Raw genomic sequence first — 21,824 nt, 5'->3', positions numbered from 1 at the left:
ACAGGGTTTCACTATCCATGGGCTCCTATTCTGTCAAATGCAGTGCATAAATTCGTGAGGTTTCTTAATTTGCCAACCTGCAAATGCAGTAGTGCTGCAGGTTTTTATTCGTTTATTGGAATAAAATCTCTGCTTGTTTTGCAGCTTGAACTGTGCTGTGGTTTTCCGGCTTTAACTAAAGAAAAACAAAACAGAAACATTGCAGCCTGAGTGCTAGTGAGAACTTTAAAGGGGCCATGCAGAGAAAATACAAGTTTGTTTTATTCAAAAGATTTGGTGTTTTATAGTGCCCCCAGCACTTGTCGGGTACTAAATCCTCTACTCACTGAGAAATTTAACAATTTAAGCCATAATTTTGATTCTCCTGCTGAATCGCGTGTTTCGTGAGGTCTGCAATGGCATATCCAGTGCAAGTACTGAATGGAACTTAAGTATGTGGATTATGGCTGCAGCGAATGACCGAACGCCTTGTTTGCTGTCAGTTCTCTTAGATGGCGCCACTATACCGCTAGGGACAGCTGTCCACCCTTGCTTTGTTTTGTACCGGAATTGTGCCTGGATAATGTTTGTTATGATTGATAGTACTCGTTTCGTGAAACTTTGGGAATGCTCGACAGAGTCGCACAAGACAATGTGACAATGTCGCTTATGCCAGTTGGCCAGTGTAAGCTCAATGCACCGGGCGGCTGTGGTGCTTATATGTTAATGTGTGCGTTCGTAACTTCCATTGGTTACCCCACCCTTCTTACTGCTATAAAAAGAATATAGCAAATAGCTAGTTATGCAAGCTTATAACTTCTGTTTAATTTGCATTGGATTTCGCAGGCCACAGCTAATCGCACAGCTGCTCGTAATATGTCAAAGGTTCTAGAGCAGGAAATGAGCTAGTTGGGTGCATGGTCATTCTCATTTTTCTTAATTATGTAGCTTATTTGAGTGAAGTTTGCGTTAAAAGTTGTGTCAGTATTATTGTAATGAGGCAATCTTTCGAATGAACCAAACTTGCGTTTTGTCTGCATGGCGCTTTTAATTTCTTTCGGTATACTTAATTAAAGGTCAAGTGCAGCTGAAATTCCGCCTCTTGATTACTCTGTTTTCTTATTGTCTGCCCAAAATACAAGAAGGTACAAAAAAATGATGCCTGAAGATATGCTCAAGCATGCTGCAGGCAACCAGAGGAAATTGTAAGGGTAAAACTGAAATCGGAAAAAAAGTGGCCATTATGGCCAGGCAAAAGTGACATCGCGGCCAACCGCGCGAATGGTGCAAACAAGTCTGGCCAACTGGTCACTCTGGTGGTAGCGCTTGAAGAGCTCGACTGGTTCTCTAAACCTCTGGTGGACCAGGCTGGCTATATGTATATAGCCAGCCAAAGTATACAGCCAAAGTATATGTAATGGTTTGTGTAAAAGCAGCACCCTGTAAAGGTTTTAAGAATAATTTTTCTTTGGCACTGCACTCTTTTTAGGTGACGTAAAGAAACTCGCCCAGACACAGTAAAACTTTTTCATAGCAAGCATGTTAAAATTTGTTGCAGGAAATGACCAAAACCTCCCGAATTTTTTTGTTTTGTTTAGTTGATGAGAGAACTTTTTTAAAATCAAAATACGAGTGCCTATTTCACTTTATTTAGAAAGTAATGTTGAACTGGCTGTTTTTCTTTTCCATGTCAAAATTGCATATTCTTACACCACTTGCTGTGGTTTGCCATCTGAGTACAAATCAGTGCTGCTTTTTAAATAATATTTGGTGCACAGAAATGGAATACTGCACGGAAAAACTATTCCTCATGTTCACGAGAAGCAATAGCTGTCTGTGCTAATGTGCGGGCCTAGTGCAACAGTGCTTTTACTCTGCACCATGCAGCCACGCCCAGTGGTTGCTATCTGTGCAGAAGGAGGCACGGGAGTGGGCAGGTGAATGTGTGCACATGCATCGCACGAGGCTTAAAAATCCCCTTCACCTCCCATTATACCATAGCCTAATGGCTGTTCGCTGTGAAATATTATCGGCCTGTGTAACTCCTGAATGGTTATTGTAACTTGAAGGCGTTTGTGGAATCCCAAATAAGAGCTTGACATGGGAGAATGGGTTGTCATTTTGCACCTGGTAACACCTTCGTAAAAGGTCACAGCTGCGGTAATGTAAGATTCTCCTTTATCTTAGCCTGCCTTGGAACGAAAAATGTTTGTTTTTGGAAAAATTGATACTTAAGGCGAACTGTTCATATAATTGGTGAAATAGTTTGTTGTTATTTGTGGTGCACTCCTTGTAATCGCTTCTTTTTGTCTTTTTTCCTTAGGACTCGGAGCCTTCAGAACGGTCCAGTAGACCTTGTGCTCAGCTGTGTGGACAACTTTGAAGCGCGCATGGCAATCAACACGGTAAGCTTCCCTTTGGAATCTACGTATATAATGACCATATACAACCGCTGTTATTTTGCATTGTCCTACCACCTAGGTATAAAATTTCGCAGCGTTTGTTTTGTTAAATTTATGGAAAACTTACATTGTCATCATATACACATATATGTATAGCCATGCGTAATTGGGAATGAGGAACTTGTTGGGTGAACCGAGAAAGGAACGCCAATGGCCAAGGTATGCATAGGGGAAGCAGGTCGTCTCTTTTTTGGCGTGAAAATGAAAGGGGAGAAAAATATGTGCTTTGGTTAGTATCCGAGCCCACAACTTTTTCTTTTGGGTAATGCATCTGATGCTCTACCATTCGAGCTACAGGAGTGGCTATATTCGCCTTCATTTTCTGGCATATTTGTGTTTGTAGGTGTATTCTATGGTTACATGTTGTGGCCAGCACTGCTCCAGCAATTTCACAGTGAAGAGGTTCGAATTCCACCCCTGGAGCGCATAGTTTTCTCCATTTTCGTCATCTCCTGCCATTTCAAAACTGCTATTTGCACACAAAAAAGAGACTAACTACACGTCCCTTAATAACCATTATTTGCTGTACTGGACTGGTGGCTTTCCTTTTTTCACTGCATGATCACATGCACACACACACACACACTTTTAAATGTGTGTTTGCATTTGACTCGGAATTTTGTGCTTTCCTTTAGATTTTTTTTTTATTCCGGTCAGCCAGTTATATTTTGGGCTGGCATTGTAATAAGCAGCTTATTTTGCCCTGAGAGCAAATGATATAGCTGGTGCTATGAAGCATATTTGTTGTGTTCATTATATTTGGCACATTGCGTGGCACTAATTTTGCTACAAGTTGATATGACTGTATGTGCTTTATTTATAATGAGTCGGTATTTGGCTGGCCTTAATAATTGGAACGGATGTGTGTGTTGCTGCCACCCACATCGTTCTAGTACAGTTAAACCTCGATGGAGCGAACTTCAATGTAACGAAACCCTCGATGTAACGAACCACAGAATTTTTTGTAACTTCAAGTATATGCACACCATGTATTTTTACCCCCTGTGTAACGAAGTTCTGTTTGCCGAAATTTCAATGTAACGAAGTTTTATCGAGAACTAGGCACAAAATTTTAGTTCTAAAAGGGGATTTTGGGAGACGCAAGTGCCGAAACGCGGTCTCGATAAAATGCGAACGGCGACACTGGCCGCCCAATGCCGCGGATGCAGCAAGCCACGGAGTCCGTGAGCAAGCTCCTCACATGCAAACTGCGTGGCGTTCATGCACGGCTGGCGCACTGTTTCTGTTTCTCTCGGCATCATCATGAACCACATGGGGCCTTTTCTGCACGGACACCACCCGCGTGATGCGGTCCGCTTCTAACCACTCGCTGAAACGCAACTCGAGGGGCATGCGAGACAAAAAGCAAATAACGGGGACGACATTTTCACTGTAAAACTTCACAAGCGCCGCTTACGAAAGCGCCCATCAAATATCCTCTGCGGTAATAAGCCTAATCGTCTCTAGCGGGGCCGCCGGCACCACATTCCGCTGTTTTGCCCTTTGTTTGAGTTCGCTCATGCTTGTTGGGTTCCATCGTTCCAGCAAGCATTTGTGAATCTTTAACAGCATTGCGCGCTCGTTTTTTTCACTCTGCCTCGACCAGAAAGCGACTCGCGCTGCACAGATTTTCCGGGGGTGACGGCTGCGTGCGGCAGTGGGAAGAACCTGGCCAGTTTCGCCATTGGGGAGGCGTGCACCCTATGGCGGGAGCTTTGAAGCGCTCGGGGATGCCAGCTGGCCCCGTCAGAGATGATTTGGCTTCCCGCCGCGGAGGATATTTGATGGCTGCTTTCCTAAGCGGCGCGTATGACGTATTGGAGTGAAAATTTCGCCTATGTTATCCGCTTTTTTTCTCGCATGCCCCTCTCGTTTGCTTCTCGAGTGGCGTTTCAGTGAGCAATTAGAAGCATCGCGTGGGTGGTCAAGCGCGCCTGTGGCTTGCAGGGTACGTTTTTGCATGCAGAAAACGCCCCATGCGGTTCACACTGATGCCCGCGTCAAAGATTAAGCTCCAACAGAAACAGAAACAGTGGGCCGGCCGTGTGTGCGCGCCACGTTTTCGTTTGCAGGAAATGCTTCACGCGATGATATCTGCGAATTCAATGCAGTGAAATTTCGATGTAACGAAGTAAATTACGAATGTTACCGAATTCGTTACATCGAGCTTTAACTGTATTTTAAAAGGGTGGCAAGCAAAGTCCACTATGCAGCCAAGATGCTTGTATTCAAATTATGCTAATCTAACTTATGCTACGTTCGAAAGAGAGATGCTACTGTAAATAAGGCTCTACACAGAAGCATGTCAGGCTCATTTTCTGCAACAAACCTAATAATAATCCTTTCCAGAATAGAATTGTTATCGAGCAACACCATACAAATATGAAGGAAGAAGCTGGGTGTTACAAAGGGAGCAATGTTTGCAGCCAAAGCTGTGTATTGAAAACACATTTCACTGAGTGTGTGGCATGCACTGCAATAAGATTATGTCAATGACAACTTTATAGTCACAGCTGCCAATTTTTAATTGAAAGATAATGCCTTTCAGAGCTTGGTCAGTCATTGCTTTACAAATGTTCTGTTTGCTCAAAAAAAATTAAAGCTGGCATTTCTCTCTCCTGTGCCCCTTAAAATTTTCTTTGATGCAAGAAATCACATCGCAAAATGGGCAGAACGCTGCGAAGTTGACTGATCTGCCACCTATATCTTGCGAAAAAATTCCCGTGTAGATTAATAGTGGTGGCAGGCAGACCGGTCACATAGCCATAATTGTGCCAGTAACCTCTGATCTTCCCATTGGTTGTCATAATACATAGATACTGACAGTGAAAAAAAATAGATAATAGCTTTCGGGTTTATCCGCATAAATACATTGGTGGGCTTGTGCAATAAGGGAAAACAATTGACCAATATCAAAATTGAAAGAGAGCTTATTGCCAGTGGTAGTGAGACAGCAGCCTGTTTATTAATAACGTTTAAAAGTTGAAGTTGTGTCTTTTTTAAGAATGTATACTCAGCAGAAGTTCCCACTTAAAGAGATTTTACATTTAAATGCTCCTGCTTTAGTTTTTTTTCCTTTTGTATGGCACTTAAACAAGCTCTGCCAATCACATTTTACCCTCCACGATTTGTGGTGTCACAAATTGTTATGCAGGCAAATGTATGGGGCGCTGTTATTAGCTTTGCTACTTTTGTCATTTTTTGCATAAATAAAGAAGTGATGCTGCTGCAAGTGTTATGTCTTTATACCAACTGATGTTTGCACTGTAGGGTCCCTTTAAAGCTAAAGCAGTGGTGTCGACTGATGATGATCTAACCTGCATGTTTCTGTTTGTGCATTCATAACCAACAAGGACCTGTCCATTCTGTCACCCTTTAGAGTTGCTTCAGAGACCATATCAAGTGTCCACAAGGGTGCTGCAAGGTCATCAGCTGAAAAAGTTTCCTTCATGGGCGAGGGGAGGGATGGTGCATTCCTTTGATGGCAGATGTAAAGGCAGCCGGAAGTCACACCAGTGGTAGTGATCGTGATGATGTCCTTTCTGTTGACGTCATCACTATTTGAGCACCTGAAAGCGGCGGTGGTTGTAGTGCTAGCAATTTCCATGGATGAAGACAGACTGAAACAAGCAGAGGAGGCCATGGCACCGTGCAAACATTCAATGAATGGGTGTAGGTTGAAAGATTTATCTGAATTTGCAGTGTGCTTAGCAACATTCGTCATTCATTTTTTTGCGTAGTGGATTGGCGGTGTAAGAAACAGCTAGGGGCAACTGCAGAAGCATTTTGTTCTTGGACTAGCCCTGATATGTGTGCAAACTGTTTTCGCATTGGGATTTAGTGACCGAGACTATACCATTGGTGTTTCTAGATTCCGACGCCACAGGAGAGGTTCAGTCCGGAATAAAGAACCCTCCAGCATTCTGGTAGATGTCTTAAGGTGCCGTGGAACCCAAGGATTGATAAATCCAGCTTGTTAACTGTTCTGTTCTGGTAATGACTGTTTTCTGTGCAGTAAGTTTAAATAGGAAATGCAAACTACTTGGAGTAGTATTATTTAAGAGCATTGTAATACTTTATCGTTAGGCAACATGCTAACATATTTTGAAACAGTATAGGGTTGATAAAACATGTTGGTACAAAATACTGCTTTTATTTAAGTTAAATACCCCTCTTCTTTAACAGTGCAAAATGAAGTCACAAGACAGGAATAAAAAATGTGAGCTATGAATTAAAATGTAAAATTTTTCATTGAAGTGCATTCATAATGATCAGTCGCACTTGCATGGCGTTTTGTACTGTCGCAGCAGACGTCTCCAGTTGTTGGAAGAAGACTATGAGATATGCATTAAAAGTGAATGTCATGTCTATAGCGGGTTCACGGATTTTTTTTAGTACCTTTGACTGCAGTAAAGAGGTGGTATATTTGGCTAGAATAGGAAGGCCTCATATGCACCACAGCGTTAGTGCTATGCATTTCCTTTCTAAAAATCTGATGTCTGTGCTTGCGAGAACTCTGGTTTTGGTTAGCGAACAGCTACTGTAAACTGAATGCGACAAATTACTTGATAAGTAGTCTAAAAAGCAAATATTCTGTAACCTAGCATTTTCAGTTATTAAAATTAGGATCTGTAGTTGCCCGCTAATAAGTATCCTAAAGATGCTAAGCCATGCTTGTGTATGTACTTCATAGTGTGCATGAGATTTGACATAACTGTTCACCTGTAAATGGCATCGTTTCAAAAAAACTTGGCATACTTCATCCTTGTTTTTTTGGATAGAAAGAAATATTTTCTTGGAAAGAAAAGGTTCGGATTAAATTTTCTAATGTTACTACTATACTATAGTAGATACTATAGTAGATTGCATTTAATTGATGGCCAGCAAGAAAATTTAAAGCATAGTGATGGCAGTCGCATGAAAATAATTGCAGTTAATATGTGCCTCTTTTTTTTTCACCAAGGCCTGCAACGAACTGAACCAGGTCTGGATGGAGTCTGGTGTCAGCGAGGATGCAGTATCGGGCCACATACAGTTGATTATTCCAGGTGAAACAGCCTGCTTTGCCGTGAGTGACTTGATTTATCCAGTGAACGCATTTCACTTTTGGCACATTCGGTGCAGGAATTCTCTGGTTGGGGCTTCTTGCTTCTATGCACATACAGTGCTGTATGTTCAACGTTTTTATTGAACTCGTCAAAAACAGCTGAATGCGCATTGAGTTGATATCAAATTAATAGTACCACATACACATAGAAAAACCTTTTCGTGTTCCCAACATGGTTACTGTAGCTGCAGTGGTGCCCGCCAAAATAAGCATAAGTAGACCTTCAGCATATTCAAGAATTCATAGTTTAAGGAAGTTTGACCTGGGAGGGGAAGAGGGGGGGGGGGTTCACGAGCATGTGCGAAATTTCAAAAGCCCGAGGTCGTGTAATAATTCTAGAGATTTTGTGATGTAAGTTATTCCACTTGATAAATAGGAATTGTTGCAAATATATTTTTGCTAGAAGTTCTGCTGTTTTTTTTTTTTTAATGGATGAATCGTATACATTTTACCGTATTTTCGTGCGTATGACCCGCATCTGCATATAATCCGCACCGCCACTTCCAGCCTGCCGGAAAAGAAAAAAAAAATTCTCGCGTGTTGCCCGCACATTTGATACCGAAAAGGCTGCACCAGAGCTACTGCTCAAGCAACACATCACATACTATGTAGACAGAAAAAGGGTATATTTAGCAAGTAGAGTACACTGACTGCAAGGCGAAAGTCACAATGCACTCAGTGTCACTGCTCTTGCTAGAGAAGGCTTAGTCAGTGTTACTGTGCAAGAACTTCACGGCACAACATGCATAGCCGTGAAGCAGCACTAAATAAAAACCCCGCGTATTATCCATGCCCTTACTTTGCCACTGAAGTTTTTGCATTTTTGGTGCGGGTTATATGCGCAAAAATAGGGTACATAAAGGTCACCAGATTGACCACAGATTGACCACTTTGTCTGTTTTTTGTTATTTAGGGGCTCATTCCTAAAACGTTATACAGAATGCATTTTAAAGGTTCTTTCCTGACCAGAAAGGACGCAAGGTACCACAATGAGACAAGATTTCATGCCAACGACATGAAAATCAGTACAATAACAGACGAGCTATGGGTTCTGAAAATTTGCATATCCGCTGGTTGAACACGTGGGAGTGCATTGTGTAGCAGTGTCATTCAGCAAAACAGGCTCAGGCTTTTTTTATTGTGGAGTATTTCATCCTCAACTGTTGTTTGCATGTATCCTTAGGGAAAAACAGTACTGTGTGCCGCTTATGGATTTTTTTTTTTTTTTTGCAATGGAGGCCTGTGCATGCATTAGTCTGTTAAAAAAATTACCTGGCAAGCAACATTCGTTTAAGGAAAACATTGTGCGGTGCAATACGGGCTTGCGTCGACACAGTAACGATGCAACAGTTATGGTAGGACTGTGTTGCACAATTGAGCATGAGATTGCAGGCTAAATTTCTAGCTGTGATGGCTGTTTTTCTGACCAAGATAAAAAACAAAAATGCCCATATGCATACGAGATTTTTATACACATTAAAGAACCCCTGGTGCTCTAAAGTAAGCCGCAACACTCTGCTCTGGCATTTCATAGCTCCGGCATAGCTGCCGAGTGTAAAGCCCAATTTTAACTTTTTTGGGAAAGCTATGCCACGTTTAGTCCGCTTTTCAAATATCTTACAGCACATCTGCAATACATGGAAAGTTTAGAGCCTATCACACAAAAATTTATCTGCCATTTGAGAGGGCTGCACTAATTTTCTCAAATAATATGTAAAGAGTATGGCAGAATTTTATGTGAAACCTGTGGGGAGCTGTGAAATTTGTAAAATGAAACTGATGTGTTTGTAAGTGTATTAGTTTTAAACACAAACTACTTTGATGCTGTTTTTTGACTATGAAATAGTTCCGTCTAACGAAAATTCACTTTTTTTTTGCGGTTGCTTTAGGTCAAAAAATTTTTCTTTCGTGTTATGTAGTCCCATTAACTCTTTCGTTACCGCGGGAAAATTTACCGATGTTTAGGAGTCCAAGAAAACATTTTTTTTTTCTGCTAAAAAATTGGTTAGGCACTAATCACAGGAACACAAACTGCAGATTATTTAACGGCGTTTCCAATAACACCAGTTTTTTAAATGTTTTTATATATCATAGTCGTGAAAAAAATATCAAAATCAAAATTTGTCAAAATGTTGAAAAAAATGATGAAAGAGGAGTTGTGTATAACAAACGACCGGTAGTAGAAAAAAATTAGAATATACATTTTGTAGGGAAACATTTCAATAACACGCCCTAGAAAAAATGTCGACGTGCGCGGAACAGTTTTTCAGATATAAAAAAAAATGTACAAAAACTTATCGGAGACTCCGTCCGAATAGATAGTTCGACTAAGCAGCAACACTAGACCCCCGGAGATACCCTCGTACGGAAACGAAACTGGAAGGCGAACAGCTGGCAGTGTGTAAGGCCGGTTTGAAGCGCTGTCCTCGTCAGAATAGATATCTAGCGACTGGGTGTGATTTTTTTACTTGCATTTGAAGTTCTTATCGCAGAAATCGGGCTAGGGTTCAACGAAATCAGGAGCAGCATGCTTTGTTCGAGGATCAGTCGCGGATGCTCAAGGCACCATGGCAGGTAGCCTTGAAGTTGGGTATCTGCGTAGTAGCGCTAAATACGAATTTGGCGATGCAGAAACGAAACCGAAACTGTTTTAAACTTTCGCGAATGGTCCTGGAGTAAGTAGAACTACCACACAACTTAGAACAACATGTGCAAAGGCAATAAAACTGCCTAAAATCATAAAGCAGCTTTGCAAACAGGCACTGCTTGAATTTTCAGCTGATTTCTGGGATTATTGCTGTCATAGTGCAAACCTGACGATTGAAAATTGCTTGCTGGTTCATCATTGATGCCCTGATAACAAAAAACAAAGGCTGATGCAGAATAATTACGAGTGGCACACATTCTTCGTTGGTAGCAGCAACGCAGGATGACCACGCCCCTTTTCCACACCCGGGTGATTCAAACGCGTGTCAAAACTCTCGTTTTTGTTGCAAAAATGAAAACAAAACTAAATTTTGAAAGGCCATTTTTTGATCTAACTCGAAATAGCTTTACTTGTTCAAGCAGCGCCTGGAACGCTATGAAAAGGCCGCTCCCAAAGTATCGTTCAAATTGAACGATTTTGAATAGGCGCGGTAACGAAAGAGTTAAGTTGATGCACCATTGGATGTTGTATAGTTGGACAGTCTTCATGGTTTCACATTAGGTCTGCAGTTGAAGCCAGAAGCGTGTTCACTCCAGCTTCTAATAATATGAAGCGTGCAAGAGAAGGACTAGTCGTTTGTAGCAGCATTCTTTTTGGGACATTTGTCCAATGCGGGGCTTCAGTTCCTGGCCTGCAAAAATTTGTGAGAAGCGAGCCTCCATTTATGCTTAAAAAGAAGGAAAAAAACTGACAATAGGTCATTAAAGTAAACTTCAGTTTATTGCTAAACATATTGCTAAACATATTGCTAAACACATCCAAGGTTTGGCGAAACCTGTGCACATGGTGTGTTGTGTTGCTGGAAGCTACCTTGTTGCTCATTGCTTTGCCATTCTGTAATGTCAGTAATTGCACTGATTGGGAATAGAAAGCATGGCTGCTTCAGCTATGTTCTTTCCTTTCTTTTTCCCCATTTCAGTGTGCACCGCCATTGGTCATTGCTGCCAATATAAGTGAGAAGACTCTAAAAAGGGAAGGAGTTTGCGCTGCCAGCTTGCCTACCACAATGGGAATTGTGGCAGGGTTTCTCGTGCAGAACGCGCTCAAGTGAGTATGCCTTGCTCGCTTGACCGAAGAAAAAAAAAAATCACTGCACTAGGTGGCGCAAGTCGTGTCAGCTGACGCATCTGTAAAGCTTTCCCCGCCAAGTTCGTAACATAAATATATGAAACAGTTACTTCCATCTCTAGTTCTGGCTACATGGCAGTGACCAGAAAGGCTTGTTTCCGTAAGGTCATGTGTTTTGTAGTGCATATTTAGGTAAATACACTAGATAAATACAAGGAAGTTTTCGCCACTAAGATTCGCTGCAACATGCTTGTAGCACTGACAAGGAAGCCGCAACATTATCGTCGTTATTGCAGTCAACAGGCTGCTGTTGCTGCCATTCTTCACTAGTCACCAAAGATATTTTCCATAGGCATAGGTATCTTTCTTTTTGCATGTAATTTGCAGGCTAGAGACAAAGCCAAACAGCGAAACCTCGAGGGGATTTATTATCAAAACCTCCCTAGTGCTGGCTGGTTAGGCAATCTGAGCCCTTCGGCTCAGTCACTGAAGATGGACAAAGTTGGGTTGAGTCTGGAGAGAAGAGCGGGTCACCTTGCGGCCGCTTGTCGCCTGCAAGTTGAGTCCATTCCAAGCGATTTCTCTCTAGTCATACAGCTTGCAGTGGCGCCACGTAGCTCTCCCTGCTGCTCAATTGGATGGCTGACGTTCCGTGTGGCATGTGATGCAAAGAGTGACTTGCGAGACACCACATGCGCATGGGGAGAGCAGGTTTTTGTCATTCTCCTTTCCACAAAGATTTAATTTTGGGGGCTCATCTAATAGGGCACAACACATTAGTGACTTTACCTACAGCTGTCTTCTATCAATACCTTGCCTCTTGTTGTATACATCCTGTAAACAGAAGAAATAGGCACCCTAGAATTGCATTGCCTTAGGTAACATTCAGTAAGGCAAAGCAGAATCAAATATGCTATTTATTCAGCTTCGAATTGAAGTGCCCTGTTTGAAATGTTTAAATATTTCATAAATATTTCACAGTTCGAATGAATTCTGATTCATGTGTTATGGCTTGCTGAAGATGAGAAATTCCCCACTAAACACTCTTACAAAATATACCTTTGCAACAAGTTAGAACTAGCTAGGCACCGGATGTATCACACCTTGACTGGTTATGTTCAACCATGGCAAAAATGCACTGGCTCCCTCGGTTGCGGCCACAGGATTACCTGCAGTGCACAGGTAGCCTGTGGCTGGAGGGAAAGAGGGTAGTGGCTTCAGAGTGCCCTCCTTGGCATTGGGCCGACTTCAACTTGGCGCTTATCTTTTTGCATCCTGTAGATCTGGTCATGCTCAGGCTGCCTTAAATGCTTAGTCAACACTCTCTAGAAAGCCTGGTCGTGTACTGCCGTAGTACCCAGTTGACTGATAAAATGATGAGCATAGTTCGTCATTTTTAGCCTGTAATGCTCCTTTTTCAAGCGAAGCTTGTGTTGAATGACTTGTGACGTCAGTGGTGGTGCATGACGAAACACCTTGCGGCAAAGCCAACTTTATCCACATGCTTTAATGATGACGATGATGATCCCCTTGAAGTGTTTGACTTGTACACACTCGGGGATTGGCCAGGGATAAAATGTCGACTGTGCCCCCTGTTGAAGTTTATAGATAGATTGTTGGAGTTGGCCGTTCGCAGCTGGCGTGGGAGCACGCACACAAGTGTTCCGCTATATCACGCCACAGTGGGAGCCAGTCAGTGTTGTCGCTCGCATGACGCGCCATTTCAGGTGCGATCGCTCAGTCTTGTCGGGCAGTTCACCTTTTAGTGCGGCATGGGTAGGCCATGTGTGGTTTGCTCCGAAGTGCGGGCAGCCATTGAAGAATGTAAATGTTCCCTATTACCGCAGAAGAATGACCTACAATACTGTATACCAAACATTTGCGTTTGGGTAAAACAGCACAATGAAAGGGCTTGGTCGATCTTCGCGTTTTCATTTCGGTCATTACATTTTAATTTTGGTAGAACTGTTTTGTTTTGCAGTCGTTGCATTTCGGTTCTGGTCGTTTTAGTTTTCACTGGGGTCAAGCTTTGCGCACACCCATTTCTGGAGGGTAGGGGTTCGTTAATTTTTTTTTTTCTATAGAAGACATGAGGAAGAATGACGAATTTGTCTAGCTTTGTGCCTCGAAACATTGAGATAAACCTTTTTTATTGACAAGGTGGCATTGATTCTGCAGCACTGGTGCAGTTAGTTTGCTTGCTTTGCAAGTTATCACATACTCGTACCATTTATGGTCCAAACTCTTTTTATTCATTTCTATTATGCATGACACGCACGTGTGGGGAAATTCACAGTGAAGGTTTTAAAATGTAGTTGGGCATTATTAAGAGAGACTTATAAGCACAGCGGTGTGGCAAAGCCCAATAATACCACCATGCCATAAAGTCATGCATATCAGGCCAATTTTTCACGCCTTGCACTTCCCTACACCCAGAGTTTCCATCTTGGAACTTCGTTTAACTATCATGGAACTGCCACTGGTGGGTGTGTATGCATTTTCTTCAGGGTGAGTCGCCTGTTAACATTCCTATGGGACTTACTAATTCATGACCCATGGGCTCAAAAACCATCATGCACCAATACGAAAAGTTTTACAATTGATATCAATATTCACAACGGCCTAGTTTGCTTATTTTGGAGATATGTCACTTCTATACTGAAATAAAAAATAAAACTTGCTTTCTAGAAAGATAGCGCCATCTAGTAAAACCTGGATAAACCAAAAAGTGTTTCTTGTTTTTTTTTTTTTTTAATCTCAGTAAAGAGTTCATTTCTAAAAGCAGCAAACTAGCCCGACGGGAACATTTCTTTGAATTTGTAAAACTTTTCGTATCGGTGCACGATGCTTTTTGAGCCCATGGGTCATGAATTAGTAAATACAATAGGAATGTGATCAGGTGAGTCCCCTTAACTCTTTCGTTACCACGCCTATCCAAATCGATCACCGGTGATCGATGATTTATATTGCCTATTTTGACATGTTGTAGTTGTTTTTTGTACACCTGCACTCATAGAATCAGTTTAAATTTTCCCGCTCCGGCAAGATTGAGATTTGTGACGGCGTTTTTTGCAAGCGGAGGTGCGTGTGTTTTTGAGGAAGGTGGCGTGGCTGATGCACTTGACAAAAAAGGATGCAGATCGTGGTTAGGTTGCATTACCATAGTATTTTTTTGTCAAAAGGCTCCTGGCAAGTCAAGTACCAAATGATGTTGTCAGCTTTGTAATACGACAGCATTTAGAGGTGATAATTACTTAAAAATGACACCAGCTATTCACTAGTGATCTTTGGTTCGGAGATGGGGCATCTTTATTCTGCCAAAGCTTATTTCTGATGGTCCCCCGCATGTCTAGCAAGTGTCCCTGGAATTTTCAGCCAGTTTCCAGCTGTTTCGGTTTCGTTTTTGCATTGCAAAATTTATATTTGGCGCAACTACGCAGTTACCCAACTACCAGCTCATTTGCCATGGCACCTCTGTTGCCCGCTACTGTTCCTCGAAACAAGCATGCCACTCGTGCTTCCACTTTATCTACTCCTTAATTCTTCAATAACAGCTTCCACTGAAAGTAAAAAGATAACACCAAGTGGTCGAGTATCAGTTCAGACGAGGAGAACGCTTCCAATTGGCCTTGAACACCACCAGCTGTTCACTGGCCAGTTTCGGTTTCATACGAGGGTATTTCCGTAGGTCTAGTGTCGCTGCTTAGTAGAACTGTCTATTCTGACAAAGTCTCCAACAGCCTTGTATTTGTTTCGTTTCGAAATTGCTAGGAGGCGCTGCAATGTAGGAGGCTCGTAGTGCTGAACACACTTCATAGCACGACGACGGCTTGGTGAAAGCTTGCTGGGCACAATTCTAGCTCATCGTACTTTATTCCCGCAAGCATGGCTACAATAGCGAGTCAGAACATGATAATAAAGTGCAAATGAAAGTTCTGACTGATAAGTGATCATCAGAACGTCAACAAGCATCCACCAAAGAGTTTGGTTTTCAACTCCAAGCGGATTTTTTCGCATCGCTTGCTTGCCTTCAATATTGTGCTGGTCATAATCATTGACAAAGTGTTTTTACGTCATGTGGAGGCTAATTGTGGCTGTTAATAATGTCAACCCACCAGATTTCTTCTAAAGAACCATCCAAATGGTTGGGCTTCACCACAAGGCACGGGCACCACGCGGGCTCACATTTTCTTTTATATCTGACAAACTGTGTTGTGCAATTCAATTTTTTTTTCTAGGACAGGTTTCTGAAATGTTTACCTACAAAATGTATATTCTAAATTTTGTCTACTATTCGTGGTTTAGTATACACAACTTTTTTTTTATTTTCTTCGACTCCTGGCCAAACATTTCTAATTCGATAATTTTTAACGGAATCATTATTTATGAAAGCATTCTTAAAAATAGTGTTGTTGGAAAGTGTGTGGAATTATCTGCATTTTATGTCACTGCAATGTGTACCTAACCAATATATAAAGCACAGAAAAAATGTTTTGTTAGACCCCTCAAATTGGTCAATTTCCCGCGGTAACGAAAGAGTTAGAGAATTGCAATAATCATATTTTGTTACCATATAGTTATTTCCTGGTTATACTAATGACTGAAACACTTGTGCTTGAGGTCGCCACATGGAATGAAACTTGCCTTTATTTGGAATCAGATATTGTCAATACAGCGAAGTGCAACAAGGTAGCTTCTTCATGCTTGTTTTATGCCACATAAAAGTTTTGAAAACTGAACAGGCAATTTGTTTTCTACAGACCAGTTAATTTCAGAATACATACCGTATATGACGAAATAGCTGCTTTAATTCAAAACTTAGTGAAAACCACTATTCACTTTACAGTCACCTTGGAAGTAAAAATCACTGTTTGGACAGCCCTACAGATGATTCTAGAAAAAGATGTGCATAGGCCTAATACCTCTTGAGGGTATAGCCACCCACAGTAGAACAGAAGCCTTGTTTATCTTTGGTGGTATCGAGGTGAAATGTGAATGGCCTGTCCGATTCTTCTTCCAGGTATCTCCTGAAGTTTGGCAAAGTCTCCCACTACCTTGGTTACCAGGCGCTGCTGGACTTCTTCCCAGCGATGGAGATGAAACCGAATAGCTCCTGCGAGGATAGTTTCTGCAGGCAGCGTCAGAAGGAGTACCAGGTAATGGGCCATATAATTCTGTCCCACTTCCGTGCTCCAGCAGGCAATTTGATCATGTTCTATGGCCTTTTGTTGGCTTTCGAGCATAGCTGTGAGTGAGCAAAAACATCTCCCATATTTTATCGCTACACTCTTACCTTGGAAAATTTTCTGTTGAGTTCTTGCAGTTGAACTGGAACAGTGCTAGGAATGGTGATGCCCTTTTACAATCTCCAATCTCCTCTTTTTAGTGTGCAGCACTTATCTGCCCGGTACTGTGGCTTGACGGCGCCGTCATCCCTCGTCACTGAGCGAACGAAGGTGACACCGAAGACAGAAGGAAAATGAAGGGGGAAAGTGTGGCGAAAGTGTGAGAGGAAAGGCGCGAGGCACTCTCTGGCGGCGACGCGCTATGAGATAATCGAGACGATGAAGAGGCCACAGAAGATGAGCCCGCAATAAAACGAAGATGAAAGTGTGAGGGGGAGGGCAGAATGCCGAGGCCGCGCCAGACGTGTGTGAGAACTGCGCCTCGGCGTCTAGTGGCGCTTGAGAAAGGAGATGCAAAACCAGGCATCCATAAAAGCAAGTGTCTTGTTCTTTCAAGTTCACAAAAAACAAAACCCCGCACATGCTGCGTGCTGCATGTGCATCGGTCCTTCGTCGTCCTCCTCGTTGCGTGGCTCAGCCAAACCACATGACGTTGCGGGAGGTCTAAACATAGACATGATTGGCAGCGGCGATGCGCTGCAACATAACAGCAGAGTAGTGTGTGCTGCTGTGCATTAGCTGATCACGCAATCACTTCCTGGGACGCAGCAGCTATGCACCGTAACCGAAGAGACTGCAGTTCGCTCTGCGCACAAATTTCGCATTAGGGAGTATCATAATCGTCAGCCATTTTTTTTTATACTATTTTATTTTATTTATTTTTATTTTTTTTATACATTTTTTTTTATTTTGCCACAAGTATTGATAAACTGTTGCAGTTACATTATGATTTTCAACTTGATAGGTACCTCGCCTGTTTATAGGAAGTTTTTTTTTTCTTTGTCAAATTTTTGCCAATGGCTGCTAAATTCATTTTCTTTCCTTCCCTGTCGAGCCTTTCACTTGTATTGATCTAATTAATTAGGCTTGTTTGAACAGTCGTTATGGACAGCATGTGGAACAAATGGGGCATATTCTATATGTTCTTTTTTATTATTATAACATGTAAACTGTTGTATTACTTGCATGGAGTAGAGCAGTTAGGAGTGCTTACTGATAAAAAAAATTCCTGACAGCATAGCACATGCTTGAGGGGAAAAAAATTAGTTGTGCAGGCATATGGTGTGTCCCCTAGTGTAATCTGTTTATAGCACCGGATGTGCTGACCGATGCATGTATTCTCCCAGGCACTACCGGCTCATTCTGGAAATCTGTGCTGGCTCCTTTTCAAACTGTCTCCCACGGTGCAAATGTTCATAGATGTGGGCCTGCACTCCCTGAACACATCGGCCAGAGAGGAATGCTTCCTTTTAGCATAACTGCCTACAGGCAAGATATAATTTGTTGCACATCGAAATTGAAGCTTTTGCGCGTGTTGCCTGCAGTCATGGAGCTGAGGTTAACAACGTTGGAATTTCAAATGCTTGGTTCGCATATTGATCAAAACCTGTTAGCCGCGTTACATGGTGCTCCGGTGTTCTGACGGTGCCTTTCTCTCTCTTTCTCCTTCTCCACGGTGTGGGTTTACAGGCTCGAAAATTGGCCATGCCAGCCCCCGAAGTGAAGGAAGAACAGAAAGAGGAGGTGGTTCATGAGGACAACGAGTGGGGTAAGCTCAGAATACTGCGGCACTTGGCTTTGCTGACTGATTTCCCATAAAAACCTCGAATGCCACCAACTGCAAAAATCCTGGAACCTTTTAGTCAGCATTTGTTATACATGGTGCCTTTGCATTGCTGTATCATCATCCTTTTCCCTAAACAAATTTGAAACCTGCACCCTTTTTTCTTTTTGTCTTGCTGCCGTTGGGCACTTCTAAGACAATATTTTTAAACTCCTAAGCAATGAACCACATAGACGAGATCAGCTTGGCATACACTGTATGGTGCACAAAGCAGTGGTCTTATCAATTGAGGTACTGTGCTCACAGGTATTGACATTCTGACCATGGAATAGACCAGAAATTTTGTGCATTCTTTACGGCTCCCAAAGTAGTTATAAATGCGATCACACACATGGGCATGATGTAGTAGTACTATAATCCTGTTCACGTTGACCGGAAAGAGCAAAGTTGCTGATCTGCTTACAGTGTATATGCACCCTAAGTGAACAAGTAAGCATGAATGAGGAACAAGCAAAGCCATTGTCAAGGCACGTTTCCATATTGAACTGTACACAGGCTTTGAAAGCTATGGGGATATGATTCAAACGGGCTGCACTTTAGCAGGTGACCAAGTCTACTTTCTTGATGTGAGTTCCTACACATGGAATTCTTGTATATCCCATGCTTCTAAACTTCACGATGACCATGCATGGACATCTAAACTTTTTATTTATGGCTGCACAACAGAGGCACACCAGCATCTTTGCTTTTCAAGTAGAGACACTTTGCTTATTAAATATCTTGCAAACTGCAGGCTATTTGTGAATTTAGAATATTTACAGTGTATAGGATCAGCAGTGATGTTTTTCATGCAGCAAACCTGATGTCAACGAAAATTTCAGTTAGAACTTGTGGGATATACATGGGGTTCTTAGGGGCAACCTAGCCAATTCTCCGGCGTACGCCACCACACTAGCTCCCGGCGTGTCAACCACGTGGGCCCCGCATCTATGGCAGCCCTGCGAGGTTCGCCGATACAAGAACACAGACGGTAGTGGCAAAGCACAGCCGTTTATTTGGGATCTCTTAAAGCGTGTGAGCACGAAGCTCGACGGCGTTCACGAATCACGCCATCCGGTAGTGATCGCGAGCGAAAGGCAGGCACTCACGGCGCGCAACAGCAGTCCCCACCTGAGATACTTGTCTGCCACAGCCGCGGTGTTCCACCAATGTCACCCAGACCGGCTCTCCAATCTGACTCTCTCCGTCTCCCGCATGCGCACGTTCACGGGGCCGGCGTGCGCAAAGCGGCGCTGCCATCTCCTGGGGCACTGTTGAACCAGCGACGCGCCCGACCAGTTTTCGGAGCACCGCTTCTCTTCCCGAAGCGTGTGCTAACTCAGGGTCACGGGCCTCCATGATTCACACAAACTCTTACTCTTCTTATAGTTGGTATCTCCTGTCTGAACTGCTGTTTTATAATAACTTTGCTTCAGTGAACTTTCCCTTCAACAGACTTTCTTTTGTCCCCTGAATTTTGCTCAATTTAAGTTTGTCACAACAGGGAAGCATTGAGCTCACCTGACCCTCTTGGTCCACTGCATGTTAAAACGTCCAGCCACAAGCATATTTCTTTTTGGTTCAGTCACTTTGTCCCTCATGGCAATGTACTGAGATTCCTCCATGAAACATTCTGCTTCAAAAAATTTCAGCACAAGAGACTTCAGGCAAATTTTACTTTGACTTCTTTTTGAAACTGCATGCAAATGGTGTAGGAACCACCTCACCCACTAATGGTGGATAGAAGCTTTTTCATGGGACCTCTTCAACATTACCTACATTTCCTATCTTAGCTGAGAATACGCACCAAATATTTACACTCAAGACTGAAGATCTTGTCATAGAGGCATTTGGAACAGTATGATGCGTTGGTATTTGCCCTTTCATTTAAGTTTAAAGGACAATGTTCTGAAGAGCATAGGTATTTGTTCCGTAATCTCAAGTGCTCTTTATCGGGCAACAGATACAGTGAAATCTCGATATAACGAACTTCAGGGGACCGCGGAAAATTGCTCGTTATTCTGAAAGGTCGTTGTAGTGAAAATCGCAAAATTTAAAACAACAAACAATACTTCAATGCCTAAACCGACCTACGTGTACAGCAGTGCATCCTTGAAGTCATTTTTCACAAAAAAATGCACAAGTGATCATGAAACAATGCACGTTTATTTAAAATAGTCGGCAACTTTTTTCTGGTGCGTGCAGCACAGGCTTCCTAGCACAAAGGACTCCAACTATTTCACATTCCTGTGGACTGACTCAGTGGCCGTGTGGTTTTTCCCCGGAAATGTGCGGAGTTTTCGTAAGCTGTCCAGCACATCCGCAGTCATCACGTGCTCGTCGCAGTCTTCGAGTGCTGCCGTGGCACACTCAGAGGCATCGTTGTCCATGCTGTCCTCGCTGCCTTCTTCATCCTGAACGCTCACGCTCTGGAGAATGTCCTCTGTTGCCAGCTCCGCTGATGTCTGTGAAGATCCAGCAAGCCACCCGAGCAGTGGCGGAACGTAGAAAAACTTGGGGTGGGGCGCGAATAGTGCGGCCGCGGCTTTCTGGACGGAGGAGGCCACCCATGGTTCATTTTTTTTTTTTTCTCTCTCACATCGGCTCGCGCATTCCGCGGAGCGAGTTGCAAGACGTCTTCTTCTGCGCTGCGCTTTGCGTGTTGTCTGCTCCGGTTGCCGTGATTGTTTAACGGAAATCTAAGAATCTATGGGCTTGAAAATGTGAGTTCGTAGTACCGAGGCATTGCACAAAACTAAACAAAACGATCCTTATTTTGAAAAGTTCGCTATTCTGAAGTACGTAGTAGTAAAACAATTTTACATTAAAGCTATAAGCAGTCGGTGTGGGATTTATTAAATGCTCGTTAATCTGAAAAGTTCGTTAATGTGGTGTTCGTTGTACCGAGATTTGACTGTATGTTAGTCTGTCGATAGCTTTGTTGCCCACCTCTCAGCAAAGTGCAATTTCAAAAGTTTTGCCTGGTTTTCTGAAGAGAGTCTAACATGTTAGAAACGGTGGATTTTGCATCATCCCCTAAGGGAATTTTCACTGTAGTAAAATTTCTGTATATATCATCACAATGAGCATGTGACAAGTAATTTCTGAACTTGGGTAACTACATTGAAGCAACCACATTTGGTTAAGCATGGAGCCTGATGCGAGCTGTGTCCAAAATTTGAAGTTCTACATTATCCCAAATGTGGTAGAGTCTTCTGACACCATGTCAAAATGTTGCTGTTCCAACCTCGCTGGAAAAGAGGGGACAGCCTTTGTACATGACTTTGTAGGGTTTTATAAACCAAGATACACTATTCTGTCACATGTAGAGTGCAATGTGGACTGACATACTTTCACATGGTAGCAGCTGCACTTATAATGCTAGGAAGAATGCAACAAAAACAAGTCTAACAAAAGCAGTTTTCATTGGGAGAAATCTAACCCAGAGTACAATTCTTTGTGCAAAAGATAGCAGGGTTGTAGCCAGCTGGCC

At 42.6% G+C, this 21,824-nt stretch overlaps 1 protein-coding gene across 2 annotated transcripts in view; it reads left to right on the top strand.

Moving 5' to 3' along the window:
* The window catches only part of Uba5 (Ubiquitin-like activating enzyme 5), a 32,556-nt gene that overhangs the window by 6,244 nt on the left and 4,488 nt on the right, over positions 1-21,824 (top strand). For both annotated transcript variants that reach the window (XM_077687396.1, XM_077687397.1), the window contains exons 6-10: positions 2,303-2,384; positions 7,405-7,509; positions 11,175-11,302; positions 16,344-16,479; positions 18,199-18,277. In XM_077687396.1, coding sequence (XP_077543522.1) covers positions 2,303-2,384; positions 7,405-7,509; positions 11,175-11,302; positions 16,344-16,479; positions 18,199-18,277 — 530 coding nt within the window. The remainder of the gene's footprint in view (positions 1-2,302; positions 2,385-7,404; positions 7,510-11,174; positions 11,303-16,343; positions 16,480-18,198; positions 18,278-21,824) is intronic.

This window comes from Haemaphysalis longicornis, unplaced genomic scaffold (genome assembly GCF_048455015.1).
Source record: "Haemaphysalis longicornis isolate Haplotype H1 unplaced genomic scaffold, Haemaphysalis longicornis Haplotype H1 scaffold_1, whole genome shotgun sequence".
Lineage (NCBI taxonomy): Eukaryota > Metazoa > Arthropoda > Arachnida > Ixodida > Ixodidae > Haemaphysalis > Haemaphysalis longicornis.
This window is presented reverse-complemented; position numbering and strand designations above follow the sequence as displayed.